Raw genomic sequence first — 26592 nt, 5'->3', positions numbered from 1 at the left:
GGTGTGTTTAACGTTACTGTGGTAAAGAGACGAACGCGGTGTGTTTACTGTGGTAAAGAGACAAACGCTGTGTGTTTACTGTGGTAAAGAGACGAACGCGGTGTGTGTACTGTGGTAAAGAGACGAACTCTGTGTGTTTACTGTGGTAAAGAGACGAACTGTGGTAAAGAGACGAACGCGGTGTGTGTACTGTGGTAAAGAGACGAACGCGGTGTGTTTACTGTGGTAAAGAGACGAACGCGGTGTGTTTACTGTGGTAAAGAGACGAACGCTGTGTGTTTACTGTGGTAAAGAGACGAACGCGGTGTGTGTACTGTGGTAAAGAGACGAACGCGGAGTGTTTACTGTGGTAAAGAGACGAACGCGGTGTGTTTAACGTTACTGTGGTAAAGAGACGAACGCGGTGTGTTTACTGTGGTAAAGAGACAAACGCGGTGTGTGTACTGTGGTAAAGAGACGAACGTGGTGTGTTTACTGTGGTAAAGAGACAAACGCGATGTGTTTACTGTGGTAAAGAGAGGAATGCGGTGTGTTTACTGAGGTATAGCTGATTGAACAAGAGCAAAAAAGTGATCGGTTAACATAACTTACCCCGTCCTTATATTGAAATTCGTAAATGGGAGTGTTATAGTGTTTACTCATGTGCAGTTGCGGGCTGTAAACACTTTTGCAGGTATTGTGTTAAGGTTACATCTTAATCATTAACAGATACCGTTTTAAACCATCTAGCGTTACAAAGCTAAGCTTTATACTGACCCTTGTTTATAAAGCAGTATGGTGAGAAATGATTCGTGTAAACATGAACCCACTTAGATAGATGAGCGGTCACATTCCCTCAGTGCTGTCAGTCTACTTCACTCGGGGCGGGTCTATGCTAAAACACTGCTGTCTATCAACTATGGCTGGAGCGGCCTCTGTCGGTGTTACGCCATAACGACAGGCATCTGAGAACAGCTCGATTTGAGAAGGGGCAAATTATTTTACTAAATTAAAAGAAAACTACTGGGTGGATCTATTTAATTCTAGGGTGGTTGTGTACACACACTCCCAACACACATTTCAGTTCAAACAGCTTGTAAAAGTGCATGTGGCACCGGATGACCCCTTTAAAGGAATATTTCGACCAAAAATGAAAATTCTGTCATTAATTTTTCACCCTCATGTCGTTCCAAACCTGTAAGACTAATGTAAGAAAATATAAGATATTTTGGATGAAATCCGGGAGCTTTCTGACTTTGCATATTCAGTGTTGCCAGATTGGAAATGTTCAAGTATCATACCAGAAGTTCAAAATGATCGTATTTGGAAGACAATGATTGTACACGAGTCAAATGAACAGAATACAGCTATTTATCTACCAATAGGCCAACAACTTTTTGACACAACCTGCAAATTACAACAATAGATAAATAACTAGGCTATCTAAGTGGGCGGTCAAAACTCCATCTTTAAGTCACTGTCATCAGAAGTTTGCATGTTGCCAGATGCTGAGTCCTTCTGCAGTACATGCAGCACAGCAACATAGTGCTTGTTGGCTTAAAAGCAGGGCACGGTAGATGTAGGATCCACAGCTAGATCAATTAGTATAGAAGCACTATATTACAACGACCATCATTTGAAGTAAAAATTCTGAAATTGTCGCACATTATAGGATTTTTTTCATTATTGATCGTACATATGTCAAAATTATCATACAAATATGAGAATTATCGTACATCTGGCGACATTGGACATCAATGTAACTGAAATGTTCCCAGGCCCAGTTTGTTTTCTTTGCGCACAAAAAGTATTTTCATAGCTTCGTTACACTACGGTTGAACCACGGATGTCACATGGACTATTTAACAGATGTGCTTACTACGTTTATTGGCCTTCAGTTGCGTTGCTGTATATGCAGGATCAGAAAGCTTTTGAATTTTAACAAAAATATCTTAATTTGTGTTCTGAAGATGAATGAAGGTCTTACAGGTTTAGAACGACATGAGGGTGAGTAACTAATGACAGATTTTTCCTTTTTGGGTCTTTTTATCTCTTTAACAACACACTGATTATTCAGCTGAGTAAAAGTCTTTCTGAAAAAAAAAAGTATTCAGTAGACATAAAACAGTTTGAAAGTGGTGTGCTTGTGAGTGGTGAAAAAGACATAAGTCTGTCCCTCACATCCTCATTTTTATCCGCATTAAATTCATCATTGTGCCTAATCTAAGGTCTATTACTTGTGAGTACAGTAGTAAAACATACATATCTTTTCATCAGTTCCAGTTACATTTATTGAAAATGAACAGCACGTTACTGATCATATATCAGAATCTATAAACTAGCAACTACTTGCTGAACAAGTTGCAAACAATGGCGTAATTGCTGCTATTGTTACTGAGCTTTTCATATTCAGCTCTCTTTGTTTGGTTCCCATGGCAGAGAAGTTGGGAGTGATTTCCATGTTTGACACAATGAGACTTAAATGGTTGCAGCTGTTATGTTTAAGAGCCGTTAGAATTAGAGATGTTAAACCTGAAACTGAGCTGGAACGCCTTCCTCTGATTCCTTAAAGGAATAGTTCACCCAAATATTAAAAATCTGTCATCACTGAACCATCCTCATGTTGTTTCTATATGACTTTATTTATTCTGTGGAACATAAAAGAAGATAGATTGAAAAATGTGCCTTTTCCAATCATAAAGAAAGTGATAATCAGCCAATATCAAAGTTTTTTGTTTTGGTTTGACAACTGTGCCCACTTGGCCAGTTAAAAAAAGTGTTGGTCATCTATGATTGATTTCTCCTTAGCTTATTTAAAGGATTAGTTTACTTCCAGATTAAAAATTTACTGACAATTTACACACCCCAATGTCATCCAAAATGTTCATGTATTTCTTTCTTCAGTCGAAAAAAAAAAAAAAGGTTTTTGAGGAAAACATTCCAGGATTTTTCTCCATATAGTGGACTTCAACGTGGACCAACAGGTTGAAGGTCCAAATTGATCCCAGCCAAGGAATAAGGGTCTTATGTAGTGAAACGATCTATCATTTTTTTTAAAATATGGTCTGTGCCATTGTAAAGGGATTGTGGGAACGTGTGGAGCCCTTTAAAGCTGCATTAAAACTGCATTTTGGACCATTAACCCATTGCCTCCCATTGAAGTGCACTATATAGAGAAAAATCCTGAAATGTTTTCCTCAAAAACCTTAATTTCTTTTTGATTAAAAAAAATCAGCATCTTGGATGACATGGAGGTGAGTAATATTATCAGGAAATCTTCATTCTGGAAATTAACTAATCTATTAATGTCATTCAGAGGCTTTTGTTTTTCATTAGCACACATCACCCTGACTACCTCAGTCAGGATGGGCATCGCAGGAAGCTGGGAAGGAAGGCGTGGCGTTCTTCCTGTGTGAAGCTGTGGAACGTGCTGAGGCGGTCTGGACCTGAGGCCATTGGAGAAGAACCCACCAGCCATCTGCTTAAAACAGGCATGTGTTTTGCAGTCACAGATGAAAAATATATGTGCACTTGACTTACTTGGATGTGAAGAAGCCTAATTAACTCACAAAGCCAAATGTTCATATGTTTCAGTGCTTGACTGGGAAGTGGAACAGGGTCTTGGAGGGAAGCAGCCACCAGAGGAGTACAGTCACTGTTATAAGAGGATCATCACTGACCTTCTGTACAATCTGAAAAATGAATATGCACCACAGTTTATAGACCTGCACAAAGGAAGACCTGAAATCAATCAAACCTTGCATCAAGCTCATCAGCGCTTCATACGCAACATCCACCTCAAGGTATCTATCTGTCTATCTATCTATAATCCTTATATGATCATTGAATTCATTAAATCTTGCATTTTCAAGCTGAGGCACACTAATATCCATGAGACCAACGTCAGCTGGGGAAGGAAGGGTCTGAGTGCTAAACACAACAGATCTCATCAGTTCTATGTTGAACGGCTCTGCTCACACTTCCAGCGCACTGTCACCACATCCCTCAACAGGTAAGACGACACATTTGTCCTTCATCTCAGTTTATTACTGTCTGTCAAGTTCTTCTCAAAGTGTTGCTTCAGACTTATGCAGGTTCGTCAGGCCAAAGGCTCCTATGACTTGCAGAGGAAGGAGGTTTCCAGACTCAGAGTTGAAGAAGAGATTCAGCGTCATGTCAGATTTGGGAAAACACTGTGAGTCACAGATTCTAACATGGTTCAGTTTTATTTGACTAGTTTGAACTGCAACATAAATGTGACCCTGGACCACAAAACCAGTCTTAAGTTGCACGGGTATATTTGCAGCAATAGCCAAATATAAAATTATAAATTTTTCTTCTACACAAAAGATCATGTTCCATGAAGATATTTAGTAAATTTACTACTGTAAATATAGCACAACTTAATTTTTGATTAGTAATATGCATTGCTAAGAATTTCAGTTAGACAACTTTAAAGGTGATTTTCTGAATATTTTGATTTTTTTTTTTTGCACCCTCCGATTCCAGATTTTCAAATAGATTTTCAAATGCTCAGATATTGTCCTATCCTGACAAACCATACATCATTGGATGTTTATTTATTCAGCTTTCAGATGATGTATAAATCTCAATTTCAAAAAAATGACCCTTATGGCTGGTTTTGTGGTTCAGGGTCACAAATAGTCTTTCTTTTTCCTTGTTAGAGCACAGGGCTATGCATTTAGGCAGGACTTTTTGATGGAAGTGAGGTGTGCACTTGAAGCATCATCATCCTCCAAGAAAGCTGTGCTGATACTGGGGGAATCAGGGTCTGGAAAGAGCACAACTCTTGCCAAACTGGCACAACTCATACCTAGCTGGATACCTGGGTAGGGAAACAAAGAAAACATGAATTTAAACATTTGAAAGTAGTTTTAAGAAGTCTCTTGCATTTATTTGATCAAAAGTACAATAAAAATCGTAATATTGTTACAATTTTTAAAATATATTATTATAATTTAAAATAAATATTTTAATGTACAGTTGAGGTCAAAATGTTACATCTGCAAAATTATTGTTATTGTTTTATTAAAAAATAAGAGGGATCATACAAAATGCATGTTGTTGTTGTTTATTTAGTACTGACCTGAATAAGATATTTCACATAAAAGATGTTTACATAGAGTCCACAAGAGAAAATAATAGTTGAATCTATAAAAATTACCCCATTCAAAAGTTTACATCCCCTTGATACTGTGTTCTTACCTGCATGATCCACATCTGTGGTTTTTTTTGTTTAGTGATAGTTGTTCATGAGTCCCTTGTTTGTCTTAAACAGTTAAACTACCTGCGGTTCTTCAGAAAAATCCTTCAGGTCCCACAAATTCTTTGGTTTTTCAGCATTTTTGTGTATTTGAATCCTTTCCAACAATGACTGTATGATTTTGAGATCCATCTTTTCAAACTGAGGACAACTGAGGGACTCAGTTGCAACTATTATATGCAACTATTACAGAAAGTTCAAATGCTCACTGATGCTTCAGAAGGAAAAACAATGCATTAAGAGCTGGGGGTGAAAACTTTTGAACAGAATGGAGATGTGTACATTTTTCTTATATTGCCATAAATATATATATTTTTATTTAGTACTGTCCTTTAGAGGCTACAGAAGATATGTGCATGTTTCCCAGAAGACAAAATAGGTTAAATTTACCCATGCTCTTAATCCATAGTTTTTCCTTCTTGAGTATCAGTGAGCATTTGAATCCTCTGTAATAGTTGCATATGAGTACCTCAGTTGTCCGCAGTGTGGAAAGATGGATCTCAAAATCATACAGTCATTGTTGGAAAAGGTTTAAATACACAAAAATGCTGGAAAACCAAAGAATTTGTGGGACCTGAAGGATTTTCTGAAGAACAGCGGGCAGTTTAACTGTTCAGGACAAACAAGGGACTCATGAACAACTATCACTAAACAAAAAAACAGCTGTGGATCATTCAGGTAACAACACAGTATTAAGAATCAAGGGATGTAAACTTTTGAACAGGGTCATTTTTATAAATTCAACTATTATTTTCTCTTGTGGACTATATGTAAACAGCTTGTATGTGAAATATCTCATTCAGGTCAGTACTAAATAAACAACAACATGCATTTTGTATAATACCTCTTATTTTGGTAAAATAATTTACATTTTGCAGATTCTGAAAGGGGATGTAAACTTTTGACCTCAGCTTTAATATATTCCTGTGATGGCATCATTACTCCAGTCTTCAGTGTCACATGATCCTTCAGTAATTACTAATACGCTTCTAATACGCTGATTTGCTGTTCAGAAAACTGTTGTATCAGGATTCTTTGATAAAGAAAAAGTTCAAAACCACAGCATTTATTTAAAAAAAAAAAAAGTTATGTTCATGATACAACATATCATACTTCTAAATCTAAATCTTTAATTTTGTGTTTAATTCTTAGGGATGCCAAGGTGCTGATTTGCTTTGTTGGTCTGACATCCGACAGCAGAAACGTACCTCTGCTCCTCCAGACCCTGTGTCTACAGTTAGCCAACATCTATAGTCTCAAAACAGAGATATCTGAGGTACATAAACACTTTAAAGGCCGATCAAATATTCATAAGGTCTTTTACACCGTATTGGATATGCGATATTGTGAGATTGCTTAACTGTCTCCCAGATAGTGTTGCACTATGAAATACAGTCTACGTGTTTTCCTCACAGTCACTGTCAGAGTTGTCCAGTGAGCTGTGCTCATTGTTGGGCCTGGTGACAGAAGACCGGCCCTTGACCCTGGTGCTGGATGGTCTGGATAATCTGAGCGAGGAACATGAGGCTGGCCTTTCCTGGCTAAGTAATACTTTACTGCCAAATGTCTTCACTGTCCTGTCTGCCAGCACACAGTCTAAATGTGCTCATGTTCTACAGGTAAGCAAATGGGTCATAGAAGATTTACACTACCATTCAAAAGATTAGGGTTGTGAAGATTATGCTCTTTTGCTCACTAAAGCTGCATTCAAAAAAAACAAAAACTTTTTTTTACAGTTTAAAATAAATGTTTACTCTTTCATTGTGTTTTAAAATGAATTTATTCCTGTGATGGCAAAAGCTGAATTTTCATAATTATTACTCTAGTCTTCAGTGTCACATGATCCTTCAAAAATAAATTCTGATTGGCTAATTTGGTGCTCAGAAACATTTGTTCATATTATCAATTTTAAAAACTGTTTTGCTGCATAATATTTTGGTGAAAACTGTGATATATCTGTTTTTAGGATTCTTTAACAACTGAAAAGGAACAGCTATTACCAGTCAAAAGTTTTTTTTAATGTTTTTTAAAGAAGTCTCTTTTGCTCACCAAGCCTGCATTTATTTGATCCGAAGTACAGCGAAAACTGAAATTTTGAAATATTTTTTACTATTTCAAAATTTAAATATATTTTAAAATGTAATTTATTCCTGTGATCTCAAAGCTGAATTTTTTTTTAGCATCATTACTCCAGTCACATGATCCTATAAATGCTGATCTTTGGATCTTTTTATTTATCAAAGAATCCTGAAAAACTGTACTCAACTGTTTATAATAATAAATGTTTCTTGAACAGCAAATCAGCATATTAGAATGATTTCTGAAGGATCATGTGCCACTGAAGACTGAGAGTAATAATGCAGAAAAATTAGCTTTGATCACAGGAATAAATTACATTTTAAAATATATTCAAATAAAATGCAGTTATTTTAAATAATAAAAACATTTTAAAATAGTACTGCTTTTGCTGTATTTTGGATCAAATGAAAGCAGGCTTGCTGTTCAAAAACTTTTGACTAGCAGTGGAAAAATATTGTGTTACATTATAAATGTTTTTAATTCTTTGATTAATAAAACTAAACTGAATTAAATTATAAAAAAGAAAAAAGAAAATAAAAATATTAATTAGGGTTGGGGGTAAATTTTATTGTATTTTATTTGTACAGCACATCAAAGCATTGGCAATTGTCTACAATAGACATCCACAGACAATTAGTAAATATAATGATCAAAGCAGAGATTTTGGTTTTAGGGCATTCATTTTGAATTTCTTGTCTCTTTCTGTTTTTTTTTTTCAGTCCCAAGTTAAGGTTACTGTCCTGTCTCTACCTGCTCTTAACCGTGAAGATATCACATCAGGACTGGTGTCAAGACTATCATCAGATTTTCGCCAGCTGACTGAAAACCAGTGGAGCCTTTTATTCGAGTCCTGTCTATCCAGTCCATCCCCTCTCTACCTCAATTTAGCCTATGCTGAGACCAGGAAATGGAGTTCCTTTACACCAAAAGAGAGTCTCAACATCCCTACAGATCCAAATAAACTCTTTGTGAGCATCCTTGTTAGTTTAGAGCGAGAGCATGGGCCATGTTTGGTGCGACGCACGGCTTTGCTCATATCACTGTCCCGTTCTGGTGTGACCGAGGAGGAACTGTTAGTGCTTTTGGGTCGTGATGATCATGTCATACGCGAGATGGCGGTTTTGCATCATCAGACGCTTCCCGTTTCTGAATTCTCCCCAGTGCCGTATGCGTTTGTGGCACGACTGCTGCATGGTCTGAAAGGTTACGTCACAGAAATGGAAAGTGACGGCACATGGGTGCTGGGCTGGACTCATGCAGAGTTCACCTGCGTTGTCCTGCAGCGATACACGACAACAGAAGACTCCATAAAAGCTGTGCATGCAGACTTTGCAGATTACTTTAATGGGAACGTCCCAAATAGCCAAGTTTTTCAGCCTCTAGCCTGGATCAGGAAGGAGAAGGGAAGAAGGTGCTATGAATTTAATTTGCGCAAGCTCTACTGTTTACCGTATCATTACATCCACTCCGAGCAGATTATTCCTTTACTCACACAGTGTCTGTTTAACTACGAGTTTCTGCTGCATAAACTGTGGGGTCTGTCCATATGTCATGTTGAGGAGGATCTTAAAGCTGCCGTCATACCAGATAAGTACGATTATGAGCTCAGCAAACAAGTTTGTTTTGCAGAAATAGCTGTTTAAACCCTCTGGGCCTCCTCATTAAGGGGTCACACTTGGCTCCCTCGCGGTCAAAAGTGACCGAAGCCTTAAAAAGTACCTTTTTTTTTTCTTCAGGAAAATCAATTAAATACATTTTTGTTCAATAATATTTTGTAATTATTATTTAGAATTTTGAGCATTTTTTATGAATCTATGCAATATTTATACAGTTTTAATGAGCAATTTTTTCCCACTAGAATTATATTTTATATTATATTTTTTAATTTAATTATGTATTTATTATTTTTCAATAAACACAACATTTCACATTAAAATAGAGTAAAAGCATTTAAAATCCATTTTTTTTAAGTGAAAATTGCACTATCTAGTGGCATAAAAATAAAAACTTATGTAATGCCATGTAAACTCCTGTATCTCCCTATATACATATATACAGGGGCTTTGAGATTCCTATTGTTTTTTTAGTTTTGTTTTTTACTGTATCTACATTTTAATAGGCTTTGCATTTTGAAATATATTCAGACATTCTAAAAGATTACTTTTGGCAAGGTTTAGATATTTTTTTGATTGGATAAATATCAGGTTTTGCATTTTTCTGCTTATTACTGTGTGTCTGTGTGTGTGTGTGTGTGTGTGTGTGTGTGTGTGTGTGTGCGCGTGTACCTGGTATTCATCACGTTGTGGGGACCAAATGTCCCCACAAGGATATGTGTGTGTGCGCGTGTGTGTGCGTGTGTGTGTGTGTCAGTTCTGTACTTTTGTTATTTTAGAGCGTCAGTCCTTGCTTGCTGAACACTTCTTTTCAGCACAGTGGCTGATTTGTTGCTTGTATTACCAAAAGATTATCTGAATTATCACATTTTTTCGTATTTCCCATTCATATTTCTTATGACCGCGAAGGAGCCAAGTGTGACAATTTTTTTTGACCCTTTAACATATCCGAATCATGTCACTGATTTTTTTTTTTGTACTCACATAGCTAATGCAACAAAAGTCACCAAGTGTCATCTCATTCTGATGAAGCTATGATTTTTAAAAATTCAAAACATAAAATTTTTCGGTCAAAAATGACCGAAGAGGCCCAGAGGGTTAATAATATCAAACTTTGAAATAACGAGCCATATATACAAATATTTTTATTTCTATTCTATAAATGATGACAGAAATTAACTGAATTTACAGAAACAATCCCTTTAACATTAGTTAAAAAAAAAGTGTCTAAATTTATGATTTATGAATAATTGTTGAGACAGTGTATCCTGTGTGTATGTGCTTTGATATTGTGTGTGTTACAGAGAGATTCTGGATGTGAAGGTGTTGGGTCAGGTTTTGTGTCTTTCTCATTCTGTGCTGTTAAAGGATCCATGCCAACTGGCCTCTCAACTATTGGGGCGTTTAGAGCGGATCATTTCCCAAGATAAACCTGTTGCTTCAGGTACACACACAAATATAAGTGCCAGAAGTTTACGTACACCATGCAGAATCTGCAAAATGTTCATTATTTTACCAAAATGAGGGATCATACAAAAGGCATGTAATTTTTTTTTAGTACTGACCTGAATAAGATATTTCACATAAAAGACGTTTAGATATAGTCCACAAGAGAAAAGAATAGTTGAATTTATAAAAAAATTACCCGTTCAAAAGTTTACATATGCTTGATTCTTAATACTTTGTTACCTGAGTGATCCACAGCTGTGTTTTTGTTTTTGTTTAGTGATAGTTGTTCCTGAACTGGTAAACTGCCCACTGCTCTTTAGAAAAATCCTTCAGGTCTCACAAGTCTTTTGGTTTTTCAGCATTTTTGTGTATTTGAACCCTTTCTAACAATGACTGTATATTTTTGAGATCCATCTTTTCACACTGAGGACAACTGAGGGACTCATATGCCACTATTACAGAAGATTCAAACACTTATTGATGCTCCAGATGGAAAAACTATGCATTAAGAGCCAGGGGGTGAAAACTTTTTACTTTTTACATTTTTCTTATATTGCCTAAATGTAATTTTTTTTTTTTTTTTTTTTTTTTTTTTTTTTAGTACTGCCCTAGAAGCTACAGAGGATACTTATATGTTTCCCAAGAGAAAAAATAAGTTAAATGTACCCTGATCTTCAAAGTCCAAAAGTTTTCATGCATTTCAATGCACTGTGTTTCCTTCTGGAGCATCAGTGAGCATTTAAACCTTCTGTAATAGTTGCATATGAGTCACTCAGTTGTGGTCAGTGTGAAAAGATGGATCTCAAAATCATAGATCTATTGTTTTAAAGGGTTTAAACACACAAAAACAGCTGAAAAACCAAAGAATGTGTGGGACCTGAAGGACAGTAGGCAGTTTAACAGTTCAGGACAAACAACTATCATTTTTTTTTATAAATTCAACTATTATTTTCTCTTGTGAACTATATGTAAACATCTTTTATGCGAAATACCTTATTCAGGTAAGTACTAACTAAAAAATAACATGCATTTTTTTATGATTCCTCTTATTTTGGTCAAATAATTAACATTTTGCAGATTCTGGAAGGTGAATGTAAATTTTGACCTGAACTGTATATATAAAAATGTCAAACTTTCAATCTCTGTGTATGTGTTGTCTCAGGTGACCCAAGACGATACTCTTATCTGCATGATCTGTTGGCACAGTGCAAGAGCTCTTCTCTGCCAGTTCTTGTGCCCTCCTACACCTGTCTGCTTCCTCCAGGTGGACTCGTACACACATTGCTTTCAGGTATATGTACTGTACTGAATTTCAGGGCATCTGCTGGGCTCAGTTTCCCAACATCACCATTCAGTAGATTTTTATAAATTTGATGATTTCTTTCTTTATTAGTTCTACTGTTTTGATATCATAAAGAACTTATTTAAAGTAAAAAATATCAATATTGTGATATATATTGTTAGTGTGAAATAAAATTACTTGTATCGTGGTATAAGATTTTGGTTATATTGCCCACCCCTAACCCTAATTTTAAGTGCCATATACATATAAAATCATACATTACAGATTATTCTCAATAGCAGTTGTTAGATTGTAGTGTGAGAGTTGACATTTGGGATCCTTGGGTTTCTTTGGGAATTTCCTAGGGGGTTTTAAAATGATGGTTTCAGATTTATGAGTAAATCCAGGTCTTTGGTCAACATTACATTAAGAGGCATTAAAAACATGAAAAACTCATAAGTGAATTTAGAATATCTGTATGCTTTAAAAATGTAAGTTAATAAGCTACAAGATACATACTACAGCGGTTGTCTAATTAATTATCAGTCAGTCTACAAGCGCATAAACTCACATCCTGGTACTTCACACAAAAAGTGGGAAGCAGTTGGCGCCGATAGCCTTGGGGGCAACACGCCGACATATGGCACAATTGCGCTTCGCGTGTCCCGTTATCGAATCCCGCCTTGTGGACCTTTCCCGATCCCACCCCTCTCTATCTCTCAACGCCAAAAAAAAAAAAAGTGGGAGCAGCTGGGCTTTTAAATAACAAAATAAACTCAACACCTGTGTTGTTATTGTTAACTAAAACTATTAAAAAAGTTCAATTCAGTACTTGAAATAAAGCTGAAATAAAATTGTATATATATTTTAATATATATTTTATATATTATATTATATTTTAAACTTTTTAAATCAAATGTTGCATTGACAACTGAATAAAATATGTTTAAGTACTAAAATTTTTAAAGATAAAACTAAAATAAAAATAAAAAGTTGGATATAATTGGATATAATAATAAAAAACAATTATAGAGATTAAAACAATACATAAAAATGACCAATCAGTGAAAACCTCTATTATTCTCATCTCATATAACTCCCAAAAAATTACTTTTTAAAAGAAAGTCAGATTATTTTATGTTTATATATTAATATACTTCTTGTAATTCTCAAATACAGAGATTGCTAATATGGATTTTATTCATAGTGCCAACAGTACTTGCCTACTGCCATCAAGCAGAAGAAGGAAGTGAGTTTATGTGGTTTGATGAATGATGTGTCACGTGAAATTAGGCACACAGCTGTCTTGTTAGCATTTTTTTAAGCAAGGGTTTCAAAATTCATGTTTGAGAATTGATTGTCTGAAACATACTGTATGTTGCCTAACAAGAAGTCGTTTTCAACCACACATTATTTTACTAAAAAACGAAAGTGGCCTTTCTGAAAACCCATAAAAAACTCCATAAGGAACCTATGGTGAATTTTTCTTCTGGTTTGGCCTACAGATTGACCTCTCATGTGAACAGCTCTATAACATGGCAAAGCATAGAACTCTAAAATAAGATTCTTTATCACATAATGACCAAATGATCTGTCCTTAACATCTTGACCCATATTTAACTAGGTCATATGAGTGCTGTGACAGCTTTGGCTCATGGTCGCCATTACATCGTTTCCTGCTCCTCTGATGGAATGCTAAATTTGTGGAGTCTGGATGAGCAAGCGGGACCAGTGAGGTGCTTACCGAGGGCTCATGGATCTGCGGTGGACTGGGCAGCTGACTCACTCACCCTCTGTCTGGATGACAGTGTGCTTGTGCTACAGATGGGCCACTGCCTGCAGGTGAGAGAGGTGGATTCTGGGAAGGTGCTGTATGTAGAGAAAGACTCTCTGGATGTTCCTGTGGTCACAACTGCCTGCGATGGAAGGTTGCTGGTGGTTTTTTATGATGGAAGTCACCTGGTTAAGGTGAGACCTCAGGCAAAACGTTCTTCCTATATGTACTGTACACTGTAATACAAAAAAAAAAAAAATCCTGTGTAGTTGACAGTAAAAAAAGGCATGTTCCTAAATAAACTGCATATATAAAAATATATACCAAAATCAGTTTTGTTAATTGATAATAAGCTGATAATCAGCTTAATAATGCAGGTGGTTCAATAGAAAGCCACATCATACAAGTACATAGCTAGATTAGGGCCCTATGATTTCCACGATGCCGAAATTATGGACAGAATCACAGATCCAGTCAATAAAATGGAATTTACTATATTATGCGAAATGTCAAGGAATTTGGCAAATTTTGGAGGAATAAATATATAAAGTATGTACGCTTAGACCAAAATGCAATATGGACTAATGTCTGTGAATATTAAGCCCAAAAAGACTTTGCAAAGGAATGGCACAGATGAGCTGTTTCGTTTACTACACACATACTGAAGTGCGTGACGCTCTTGTGTTTTCAGCCTCTGCCGCCTCAATATATAAGTACGTGAACACATGAACAATCTGAAAGAGTCACTTCATGAGCAGAACAGAAAAACCTCTTCACAGCAATCCATCAAAATAAAAGTTCAGTTTAACTTTAAGTAATATATTTCTTTCAAAGTTTCTTCATGTAATGATAGTACTCGTACTAATAATAAAATTATTTTTTATTTTTAAGGAATATTTAGCAGAAAAAAAAATATTTACCAGAATTAATTTACCTGAAAAATTTAAATACAATATTTCTGAAAAGAAAAAAAAAATAATAATAAAAAAAATGTTTTAATACAATCAAAAAATGACAGATGCTTTTGATTATTAAATTTAATGAAACTTTAAATTAATGGAAAAGACAGAATTTAGTAAAAATAAAATTAAATTTGAGAAAAAAAAAAACATATTTCATAGGGCCTTAAAAATATAACTTTTGTTAAGCTTTTAATAAATTGCTGTTAAATTGTGTACGTTTTATAATTTCAGGTAATTAGAAATGGTTTTAATTAATAAAATGTCATTTAATTAATAAAAATGAAAAATTAAAACAGAAAAAAAGAAATTTGGAAAAAACTAAACGGAAATTTGAGAAAAAATAAAATAGATCTTATAGGGCCCTACTAAATATATAACTAATAGATATAAACTATGCAATAAACATTAACTAAATAACATAAAATGTAACAAAAACACTCTAATATACATTACTGATAACAACAATTTGAATAAATTATTCATATAAACCATAATTTTATCCTTTTTTCTGTTTTTCACAATTATTTACATGGTAATTTACAGTTTTTGGGCCAGATTTACTTACAGCTTGCATCAGCGCAAACCGTCTTTAAGTGCACCTGACCTTATTGAATATGCATTTGTAGGACACAAAAAAAATATGAGAGAACAGTATAAAAAGTCTAAAAATGTATCGCGCAACACAATTTACTAATTTTTGCACTGAAATTACTGGTGTTTGCTCCATTATTTAACACCTAGAAAAAGCAGGCGGTAATTTGCGCTGCTGTTGGTAGATTGCACTGGTAATTACGGAAATGATCTGGCTGCGTCTGTGCTCTTTAATGTGCGTACTGTTAGTAAACTTTACTTGTAAAAACATCAATTTGACAGTTTTACTGTATATGGTGACGTACATTTAACCAAATAACACCCATTGACATTATAAAACAATATGTTCAGATATCACTTCAGTTCTAACAACTTCTGTTTCTCTTTTATTCTGTTCCTAGGTGTTTGATCTTGTGCAGTCTTGTTTGCTGTTGCGTTGTGTAAACCTCGCCCTCGAGTTTGAGCCTATCCACAAGGATCAGTCCATTTTAGTGTCTCGTCACTCTGTTAAAGACTACGTTCTGTTCGCCTACAGGTTATTAGTACATTACAGCGCACCCACACACGCACACACACACACACACACACACACACACACACACACACACACACACACACACGTTTAGATTAATTAATCATCTCAGTATTTTGTTCTTAAATAACAAATGCCCTCTCACATAATAATACAGTACATATCCAATTTCCAGCAATGTGTGAAAACAATGCTGCTGTCCTCGGACTGATTTCTATTGTCTGGTCACACAATGTATTATTTAAGAGTCTCACCCAGCTCTAGTGTGTGTGTGTGTGTGTGTGTGTGTGTGTGTGTGTGTGTGTGTGTGTGTGTGTGTATGTGTTTGCGCCACTGGTTACTTTTCTTGTCCATGGTTTCGTGTAACGCTGTAGCTATAAAAAAAGAAAAATGTGTGAAGGCTTTCCCAGAAGCTGTTTATCTTTCTCGGATTTCATTACATGATTAAAAAGCATGGATTAATCAGGATAGATGATTGAAAGGAGTAATGAACCTTTGCTTTTAATGTGATTAAGCTGGAAGCATCACATGCATGCACACGCAACTGGGTTGACTAGTTGTATGAAAAATTCTGAGGTGTTATTATTTAGCTATGGACACATGCAGCAGTCATACAAGGAATAACAGTCAGAATATGGCCTATGTTGTATGCCAGTTCCCTTTTTTATCTCTCTCCCTAATGATTTCCTGTCCTCTCTACAGTCTCTGTCAAAAAACCCCAAAATTGACAGGAGTCATGTCATGAAAAACAAAATACATTGTGATTAAAGAGTTCATTGTACTGTGGAAAAATACTGTCTGAAACCCCTAACTTCCTCCCCAGTTCAAAATTACCTATTACTGAAACTAGCAGCAAATGTTTTTTTATACTTCAGCAGCTTTCTGACCACAGATAGATGAATGCATTTAAACAAACTGCCCACATTTACACGTCAACGACTCCTGTTGAGAATTCAAACATTTTATCCACAGGATAAATGCTGTTATTACTAAAAATTGGAGGAAGTATAGGAGAAAGATGTGGGAAAGTGTGCCAAACTTTGCGCTGTTTCCATTTGCATGCAGCACCTGCTTCTTTGCATGTCTTTCTACGAATCCCAGTGTTAGGAAATAGCAGCTGAAATGTATTGTTAACAATTTCCTTGATCATTTCAATCTAAACTTTTATTCTGTGGCACAATTTGGCACGTCCTATAAAGTAATAGAGGCTTTTATCAAGAGGATGTTATTGAAGGATGTGACAGTTAAAAACTATTTTGGGCTTGACAGCAAACATGCAACCTGTGAGTAATTGAAGCACAGCACTGTTACTCATGTCACATGCATAAGAGTCTTGAAAATACTGTATATACACTACTGTTCAGAAGTTTTTTTTATATATATATATTTTTTTGTCAGAAGTCTCTTTCGCTCATTAAGGTTGCATTTATTTGATTAAAAACTGTAAAAAAAAATGTTAATGTGGTGTAACATCATCACAATTTAAAATAATGTTTTCTGTTTTTAATATCTATTTAAAATATAATTTATTCCTGTGATGCGAGATGAATTTTCAGCAGCCATTACTCCAGTCTTCAGTGTCACATGATCCTTCAGAAATCATTCTAATATGCTGCTGCTCAAGAAATATTTCTTCTTTTTATGAATGTTATAAAAAAATACAATCAAACAGTTATGTCGCTTAATCGTTTGTGTAAAATGATCATTTTTCCATCCTTTGATGAATGAAAAGTAAAAAGAACAGCATTTGTAAATGTCTTTACTGTATTAATATAATGCGTCACTACAGAGCATTAATTAAAAAAAAATTATGACACCAGACATTTGAACAGTAGTAGCAATAGTAGTAGTTGCAACATTTTATCTCACAATTCTGACTACAAACTCACAATTCTGACTTTTTATTGTGCAGAATTGCAAGAGCTAAACTTGCAATTGCAAGTTTTAAAGTCAGAATTGCTTTGACTCGAGATTCTGAGAAATAAAGTCAGAATTGTGAGATATAAACTCACAATTACAACTTTTTTTCATCCAACTTTGGATAAAAACCCAATTTTGAAGGGGGAAAAAGACTGTTCTGAGTTAATATCTCGCAATTCTGACTCAATAACTTTTAAATGTGAGTTACAAAGTCAGAACTGCAAGATATAAACTGGCAATTGCAATTAATAAAGTCAGAATTGCAAGATATTTGTTGCATTTGTGAGTTTATAAAGTCAAATTTTGAGGGGAAAAAAGACTGTTCTCAGAATTGCGGGTTTATATTCGCAATTCTGACTTGCAATTGCATGTTACGAAGTCAGAATTACGATTCAAACACGCAAATCTGAGAAAAAAACAATTGCGAGATATAAAGTCACAATTCTAAAAAAAAAGTCAGAGTTTAAATCTCGCAATTCTAACTTTATTTCTCAGAATTGTAAGTTTGTATCTTGCAATTTTAATTTCATTTCTCAGAATTGCAAGATGTAAACTCGCAATTGCAAGAAAAAAAGTCAGAATTGTGAGATAAAAAGTCGCAGTTACCGTTTTTATTTTTATACAGCTTAATTTTATACAATTTTAGGAGCAAAAATTAAATAAATTTATTTTCGGGGGAAAAACAGTTTGAAAATGGCTATTAAAACTATTTTATGACTGGTAAAAAAATATTTTAACAAACATTATAGATGAAGCCTTACTTTAATGCTGTTTCTTGTTTCTTTTTTGCTTCAATTCTCATTTGCAGGGATGGAGGAGAGGCGGCAATATTCAGTGCTAAAGTTGGGGTTGCGCCGGTCACATTGAAAGCTCAACACCCTGCAGCATCTATACAAGCTGTAGAGATCAGCTCTCAGTATTTACTGCTCTTCTGCAGGTAATGTTAAAAAATAACTCACCCAAACATACGACCCTGCGCCTTTAATATCCATTATATCTCTCTCTATGATTTTAACAGGTACCCCTATAAAAGACACAATGAAATCATTCACATTGAACTCTTCAGCTCAACATCCTTCCAGTACCTGCGCTCTATCTTGGGTTGCAGCCAGGACTACATTTCCCAGGTCACCATTGCAGGGGGCGGGTCCCACATTGTGGCCTTTTGTCCTGCCCCTCACAGCGCCACCACAGAGATTATTATTTGGAACCTAGAGACCGAAGATCATAAACACATTGCACGGTTTCCTGGCCTTCTGGCTCATGGTTAGTCAGTAAACCTGTAAAGTATTATTGCCTTCAACACTGAACAGCTTAATGACTCTTTTGTCGAAACAAACGGACATTGTTTGTGTTCAGTCTCATTTATTGCAAAACTACATATGCATACACACACACACACACATATATGGGTCAATGACGAAAAAAGGGTTTAAGCATAAAAACAATTCATGTAGTACTGCTTTAAATTGTTGTTGTGTTTCCCCAATGTTTAATTTAATTGCATTTTTGTTTTTCTGAGCAAAAAAAATTATATTATCCCTTATTGTTTTATGTATTTTAATATGTCCAAATCATAATAAGCATGTTGTTTGAATTTTTACATAAATAGTAACATTATTTCAACCAGATTTTGACATTTTAGTCTCCAAAAACTGATTTGAAACCTTAAAATTAGACACTTTACTTAAATTTATTGTGCTTTCTATGGCCAAAAAATAACTTTTGTAAATTTATTTTGATGTGGACATCTTAACGTCTTTAACGTCTATTTTATATATATATATATATATATATATATATATATATATATATATACACACACACACACACACACACACACACACACACACACACACACACACACACACACACACACACACATGGCACATTACCAGTTTTAGCCATGTCCATTATGTCTGTATGTGTCAATATGGTTGTTATTCACCATGTTGCAGGTGTGTGTTCTGATCTGCGGTACTGTTTGGGTTTCTGCCCCGGAGAGCGATTCTTACGCATGTGGAACCTGGGATCCAGAATAAATGACCAAACACTCACATACAACGTGCACAAAGCACACAGTGACGGCACAAACGAGATTGTAACCATGCAGAGATATCCAAGGTACAAAGTCCACTGACCAGCTCACATTCATATGGCCACCCAATGTGCAGTTTATAACTGACAAACAAGTCGGCATGATATATTTTTGTTTATAGCCATTTTCTTATTCCAATTACTTTACTTATAATGGCCTCAGTTACTGCTGTTGTTCTACAGACACCATCTAGAAAAGATTTACCGTGGCAGTAAAATTTCTGTAACAGTACAAATGAACTGAATGCATGTTGAATACACCATAATAAATACACATTAACTATAACAGGTATGTAGTGTGTCTAAGCACCCGTCCCGGTACTGTGAGGATCTGGAATGTGGCACGGACGCGATTCAAGGGTCGTCCTGTGCAGGTGGAGCATGGCCTGTTCTCGAGTTCAGACATCGCTCTTGTACGAGACCTGAAACTCTATATACTGTCTGACCGCGCTACCGTCAACTTCACTAATACACCTACATCTGTCTACCAGGTACTTCTGTGCACCACACAGACTGAAGATAATACACAGGGTTTATAAATATGTTCGTCTGTCCTGAGATCGGTCACATGATTGTATAGTTGTTTGACATTTTAGTACAGTCTTGTATGTTTATTAACCATGCTCACATCTGAGTCAAGTCCATTTTCAGAAATGTCTCTAATTAATTAAAACGCATTGCTTTTGGTTACTTTCATGGTGAATCATGAGATGCCTCTTCACAAGGATCAGTGTTGTGTTCAAATACAGTTTACACTAAAATGGATTATTAGCTATTATTGATCAGTGTGAATTTTCAGTAAATCGTAAAATGTAATAAATGAATAAAGGCGGGGGCTAAAAATTATGAGGAAAACTGTTATTTTAGTAATATCAATATAATATTATAGTGTATTAATATTTTGAATTAGCTTTTATTTTTTATTTTTAGTTTTGTAAGTTTTAGTTTTTATTGCTCTTATTTCTTTTTATCATTTCTTCATTTTGGCTTTATTTTTATTTCAGTTTTAGTAATTTTATTACCTAAACATAAATGTTTTAGTTTTAGTTGAAAATAACAACATGAAATAACAAATAACAGCAAGAAAAATGTAAGTAATAAATCGCAATTGTGTATTATAAAGTCAGAATATAAACTTGCGATTCTGAGAAAAAAAGTCACAATTGTGAGATATAACCATACAATTCTGAGAAAAAAGTTTCGCGGTTTTTGCAAAATGTGCATTGAAAATTTCTGACTCTGTGTGCAAGGACCTTAACTCAAAATAAAGTCAGTAAAAAATATGTATTTTATCTCACAATTCTGATAAATTCACAGTTGATAAATTGCGAAATATAAACTCACAACTGTGGGAAATAAAGTCAGAATTGTGAGATAAAAACCCAATTTTGTGGAGAATAAGTTTTCAGCATTGCAAGTTTATATCTTATGATTCTGATTTAATTACTATCAGAATTGTGTAATAGCATAAATACCTGCTAAATTAGCTTTGTACATTAGAGCAATACATGACATTTGAAAAACTAAAACGACTTTAATTTTTGCTCAAGGTCCTTGCACAATGTGTCTGAAATTTTACATTTTCATATTCGTCAAAACTTGCTTCAGATGCGAAAATGCAGAAAATTAAACCAGATCGGAATTTTTTAATGACAGACAAAAGGCAGTGTGTAAACTTGATTAACAGAATGTAAGGTCATAATTATTTTTTCACGGACGAGAATTTTGGGCTTGGTGCACAAGGACCTTTAGTTTAGAAATATTTAGATTCAATTATAAGTTAAAGTACAACTCTCCAACTAATTCTTAAAGGGATAGTCCACCCCAAAATCTAATTTCTGTCATAATTTACTCATATTGTTTCAAACCTGTATGATTCTTTTTTTTTCTGTGGGAAAAAAATGATGTATGACTTCCTTAATTTGGACAAAAACACTGAAACATTTCCCAAAATAATCATTTATGTTCCACAGAATAAAGTCATATAGGTTTTGAACAACATGCCGGTAAGTAAATGATGCACTTTTCTATTTTTAGGTAATGAAGTACAATTACTCAAGTATTTTACCACCCTGCAAACTGTTTCCTATAGACACTGCTGGTGTATGACCTTCTTAAAAAGAGCTACATTAAGAAACAGACAGGATTGTTCATCGTGCCCTGTCCTCGACAAGACTATCAGCTCTTAGAGGGTGAAATACTGCTGGGCCTTTCAGAAACGCGGTAAGAACTCACTTCCTCATTCAGTAGAAACAGAAAAGTACTATATTGCTTAGTCTAGTTGAGTAATATTCATGAGGTTGCATGGCTATGGCACATAGGGATCATCTGATCTTGTGGGATCTGGACTCTGGCTATATTAAAGGACGTATCAAGACGTCCTACAAAGAAACCTTGCTCTCCAGCATGGACAGAGATTCCCAGATCATATCCTCAAAAGAGAAGACAGGTATTAAAGTAAACAAACATGTTTTTGAGTTTACCATTGCATTTATACAAGGTCTCAGTCCCACATAGATTTTCATACTATATTCAACATAAAAGAAACAATCCTAAGTCTAAACGTGTTACACAGGCCTAGTAATGCCATGGGACAGGCGCACCGAAACCCAGACTGCAAAAAGGAGACGACAGGAGCGTGAGGTGAAGAGAGAAAAAGATGAACAGCAGCGTCTTGAAAAAGAGAAGTTCAACTCTATAGACCAGTATCTTCTCAGCGGAGATGAGCAGGTAGAAAGACAATTAAGCAATAAACAAAACCACTTAAGTTTCCAGAATGATGAAATTATAAACCATATATGATCTACATGCAACTGAACTAAAATGCATTGAATCTATCGCTTGTTCTTTCTCACTTAGGTGGTAATATGCTCATACTTTGCCCATCATCTCAACGTCTTTAGTATGATTTCTGAGGAGCATCTGCACACCCTTGAGGACCGTTGGTCCCTTTTGAGCCTCCGTACTGCCGCATTCACTCACACTGGAGGATACTTGGTGGTTTCCAACTATAGTGAGGCCCAGCATGCTCCATACCTCACCCTTTGGGACACACAGCAGGGCAGAGTATGCTAATCTTTTAAAATTTTTCTAAGATTTTTTAAAATCATGTTATTTTTTATCAAAAAGAAATGGACACATTGCAGTCTCAGGTCCAACAGTGAAATCTTTACATTTAGTATTTGCTTTAAAGGGGTATTACACCCAAAAAAAAAAAATTCTCACATTAATTACTTACTCTCATGTCGTTTCAAACTGGTAGGACCTTCGTCCATCTTCGGAAAACCAATTAAGATATTTTGATGAAATTAGAGAGCTCTCTGACCATCCATAGACAACAAGGGTCCTACGATGTGGAGGAGGAGAATGGTTAATAAAGTTGTTTTTTTATTTTTTTGTTAAACAAAAAGTATTCTCATAGCTTTAGAAAATTACGGTTGAACCACTGATGTCACATGGACTGTTTTCTCGATGTTCTTGGTACCTTTCTGGAACTTGAACATGGTAGGACCCTTGCTGTCTATGGAGGGACAGGGAACTCTCAGATTTCATCAATAATACCTTAATTCTGTTCTGAAGATGAGCATAGGTCTTACAGGTTTGAAACAACATGAGGGTGAGTAATTAATGACAGAATTTTCATTTTTGGGTGAACAATCCCTTTAAGATGCAATTCATGTTCCCTATATATTCAGTAAAATGAATGTTCCTTATATACGTTAAGGTACGGAAAAGATTGAAAAATGAACCCGGAGTCTGTTGCATTGCTATAAGCAATGATGCCTGCAGAGTGGTTTTCGGCATTGCAGGATTTAACAAGTATGTGCCCCCCAAGTTGCTTTTACTTATATAATAACTGGTCAAAAGTTTGGAACAATTCCTAAAAAATAATATAGTTATACAATGATGAAAAAATTATTTGATCCCCTGCTGATTTTGTACGTTTGCCCACTGACAAAGAAATGATCAGTCTATAGTATTAATGGTAATTATATTACCATTAAATTAATATTAATGGATCCCCTATCAATCAGCAAGATTTCTGGCTCCCAGGTGTCTTTTATACAGCCATACAAGGGAGTGCTCCTAATCTCAGCTTGTTACCTCTATAAAAGACACCTGTTCACAGAAGCAAGCAATCAATCAGATTCCAAACTCTCTACCATGGCCAAGACCAAAGAGCTGTCCAAGGATGTCAGGGACAAGATTGTAGACCTACACAAGGCTGGAATGGGCTACAAGACCATCACCAAGCAGCTTGGTGAGAAGGTGACAACAGTTGGTGCGATTATTCGCAAATGGAAGAAACAAAAAACAACTGTCAATCTCCTTCAGTTTGGGGCTCCATGCAAGAACTCACCTCGTGGAGTTTCAATGATCATGAGAACGGTGAGGAATCAGCCCAGAACTACACAGAAGGATCTTGTCAATGATCTCAAGGCAACTGGGCCATAGTCACCAAGAAAACAATTGATAACACACTATGCCACGAGGGACTGAAATACTGCAGCGCCTCGAAGGTCTCCCTGCTCAAGAAAGCACATGTACAAGCTTGTCTAATGTTTGCCACTGAACATCTGAATGATTCAGAGGAGAACTGGGTTGTGGTCAGATGAGACCAAAATCGAGCTCTTTGGCATCAACTCAACTCGCCGTGTTTGGAGGAGGAGGAATGCTGCTTATGACCCCAAGAACACCATCCCCACCATCAAACATGGAGGTGAAAACATGGGTCAGGGCATTGAAAATGGGTCATGGATGAGTATTCCAGCATGACAGTGACCCAAAACAGACAAAAGAGTGGCTCAAGAAGAAGCACATTAAGGTCCTGGAGTGGCCTAGCCGGTCTCCAGACCTTTATCTAATAGAAATATGTGGAGGCAGCTGAAGGTTTGAGTTGCCAAATGTCAGCCTCAAAACTTGAAAAGGATCTGCAAAGAGGAGTGAGACAAAATCCCTCCTGAGATGTGTACAAACCTGGTGGCCAACTACAAAAAACATCTGACCTCTGTGATTGCCAAAAAGGGTTTTGCCACCAAGTACTAAGGGGTCAAATACTTATTTCATTCATTAAAATGCAAATCAATTTATAACTTTTCTTCAATGTGTTTTTCTGGATTTTTTGTTGTTGTTGTTGTTGTTATTTTGTCTCTCACTGTTCAAATAAACCTACCATAATTTTTTTTTTCTATTTTAGTGTCAAATCTTAATTATTCAGAGCTTTTGACCAGTAGTGTACATAGATATGTATTTATATTTAAATTTTTATATACATGTAGCTTTTAGGAACATGGGTTATTGTTGCATTTATCTTAAACATTCTTTAAAAAATAACCCTTTTCCCTTTTAACTTAGGTTAAAAGTATGGGAGCCATTCAGAAGAAAACATAAAACCATCTCTGGCTACGGAAGTTTAAATCTTAACTGGTCCAGCTTGCTTTTTATCACTGAAGGACAATCCAAAGCTATTTTATTATCAGGTACAGTAAACCTTTGCAGATGATATCAGTTTATTCTAGGTCAAGATTAAAACTTGGTCATCTTTAAAATTTAGTATGGGACGTGGTAGTGATATCTTAGTAGAGTCTTTGCATCTTCACAGTAAGATTAAACACTGTTTGTGTTCGGTTTTGAGGTACTTGAATTAAACAAAAATTGCCATCTATCAATCCTTTTAATTTTTTGTTTAACAGAAGCAGTGAGCATATGGGACCTGGACAATGGAACGATGTTGTCTGTCTTTACACCTGACTCCAAGATCCTGACCATCGCTTCGCACGGACCCGACAACAGCACTCTGCTTTTGGGTTTTAGTGACATGTCTACTCTAATCAGCATGACGGTCAGCAAACAAGAAACGGATTTTCCACAAACAAAATCCAGCACTGCTCATGGAAAAGACCTGTTTGGGGAATCCAGCAGTAGTGAAGACGAGGAAGATTAAGTAACAAACAAGAACTGATACGAAGAGCATTGGATGTGTACTGTATATCAAGACTGATCTCATACATTCACTTTGTCTTGACCTTAAGGATTCAAGAGATATTTTTAGCTGTACAGTGAGAATGCGAAAGTATGTGACTTCTATCCTCATGTCTAAGATGAGAAACGCAACGCATTATGATCAGCATTTCCAGTGCTTGTTTTTCCACATACTATGAATTTACCAGAACTCCACGCCTTACCCTAGTCATGGGATCCAGAGGTTACGATAAAACAAATCTCAGCATGCCTGTGTTGATCATGTTACAGGATTTCAATGTATTTTCCTAGACTTAAGATATTAGTATATTAAGAGAACAAGATGTAATAGCATGTGTGAGTACTTTGACCATTTGGTGTGTATTGAGACATGCTTAAACAAATTCTCCTTCAGTGTCATGCATGGTGAGCGTGAGTCACATTTTCACTTCCTGCATTTGTCACATGATAGATAATAACAACTTCCTGCTAAGATTAAAATGTAGGGAGATTTTAACAATTGTATTTATTTTATGAAAGTGAATAAAAATGAACGGATGCCATTGGTGTTGTTGTTTTTCTTTCTTTATTTAAGGACTTTCTGTCTTTATTTATAGGCAAGTATGACTAAGAGAGGGGTGTGAAATTAGCGCCTGACCCATTTTTTTTGTTAATGTTGCAATGGCTCATATGGCTGAATGTCATAAACTTAAAATGACACCAGAAACATACCGCTAAGTTTTGACACTGTAGAAGATGGGCTATTAGCAGTCATTTATTTTTTTTCATTGATTTATTTATTCTGTTTTATTTACAAAAATGACCAGGGGGTCGCTGAGGTAAAGATCTTAAAATGGCAGCCCAGTAGAAGTAACTCGTTCCATGTGAAATTAAACCGCGTTGGGAATGTCTATGATTTGAATCATATTTTCTCTAGTACATTACATGTTAAAGTTTTATTCAGAGGGGAAAAGCCTAAACAACTAATTTAAGTATGAAATCTAGTAAACGAGATTATCAGTGCAGACGATTGCCACGATAAAAAAAATTAAACCTCATAAAAGCAGCT

General features: G+C 35.5%; 1 protein-coding gene across 1 annotated transcript; it reads left to right on the top strand.

The window, feature by feature from the left end:
- Window positions 1-2978: 2978 nt before the first annotated feature.
- Window positions 2979-26086, top strand: LOC141331611 (NACHT domain- and WD repeat-containing protein 1-like). Its single transcript, XM_073836659.1, has 21 exons — window positions 2979-3991; window positions 4064-4174; window positions 4665-4829; window positions 6416-6539; window positions 6679-6882; window positions 8062-8933; window positions 10260-10399; window positions 11567-11695; window positions 13311-13654; window positions 15415-15548; window positions 18274-18402; window positions 18484-18731; window positions 19424-19589; window positions 19852-20053; window positions 21655-21785; window positions 21884-22011; window positions 22138-22292; window positions 22422-22628; window positions 23287-23381; window positions 24918-25042; window positions 25256-26086. Exons 1-21 carry the CDS (start codon window positions 3816-3818, stop codon window positions 25504-25506), a joined length of 4236 nt encoding a protein of 1411 aa, XP_073692760.1. The 5' UTR covers window positions 2979-3815; the 3' UTR covers window positions 25507-26086.
- Window positions 26087-26592: the final 506 nt, after the last annotated feature.

The sequence above is a fragment of the Garra rufa genome, chromosome 3, assembly GCF_049309525.1.
Source record: "Garra rufa chromosome 3, GarRuf1.0, whole genome shotgun sequence".
In the NCBI taxonomy this organism is placed as follows: domain Eukaryota; kingdom Metazoa; phylum Chordata; class Actinopteri; order Cypriniformes; family Cyprinidae; genus Garra; species Garra rufa.
Note: the sequence above shows the minus strand (reverse complement) of the source record. Positions and strands in the feature narration are given on the sequence as shown.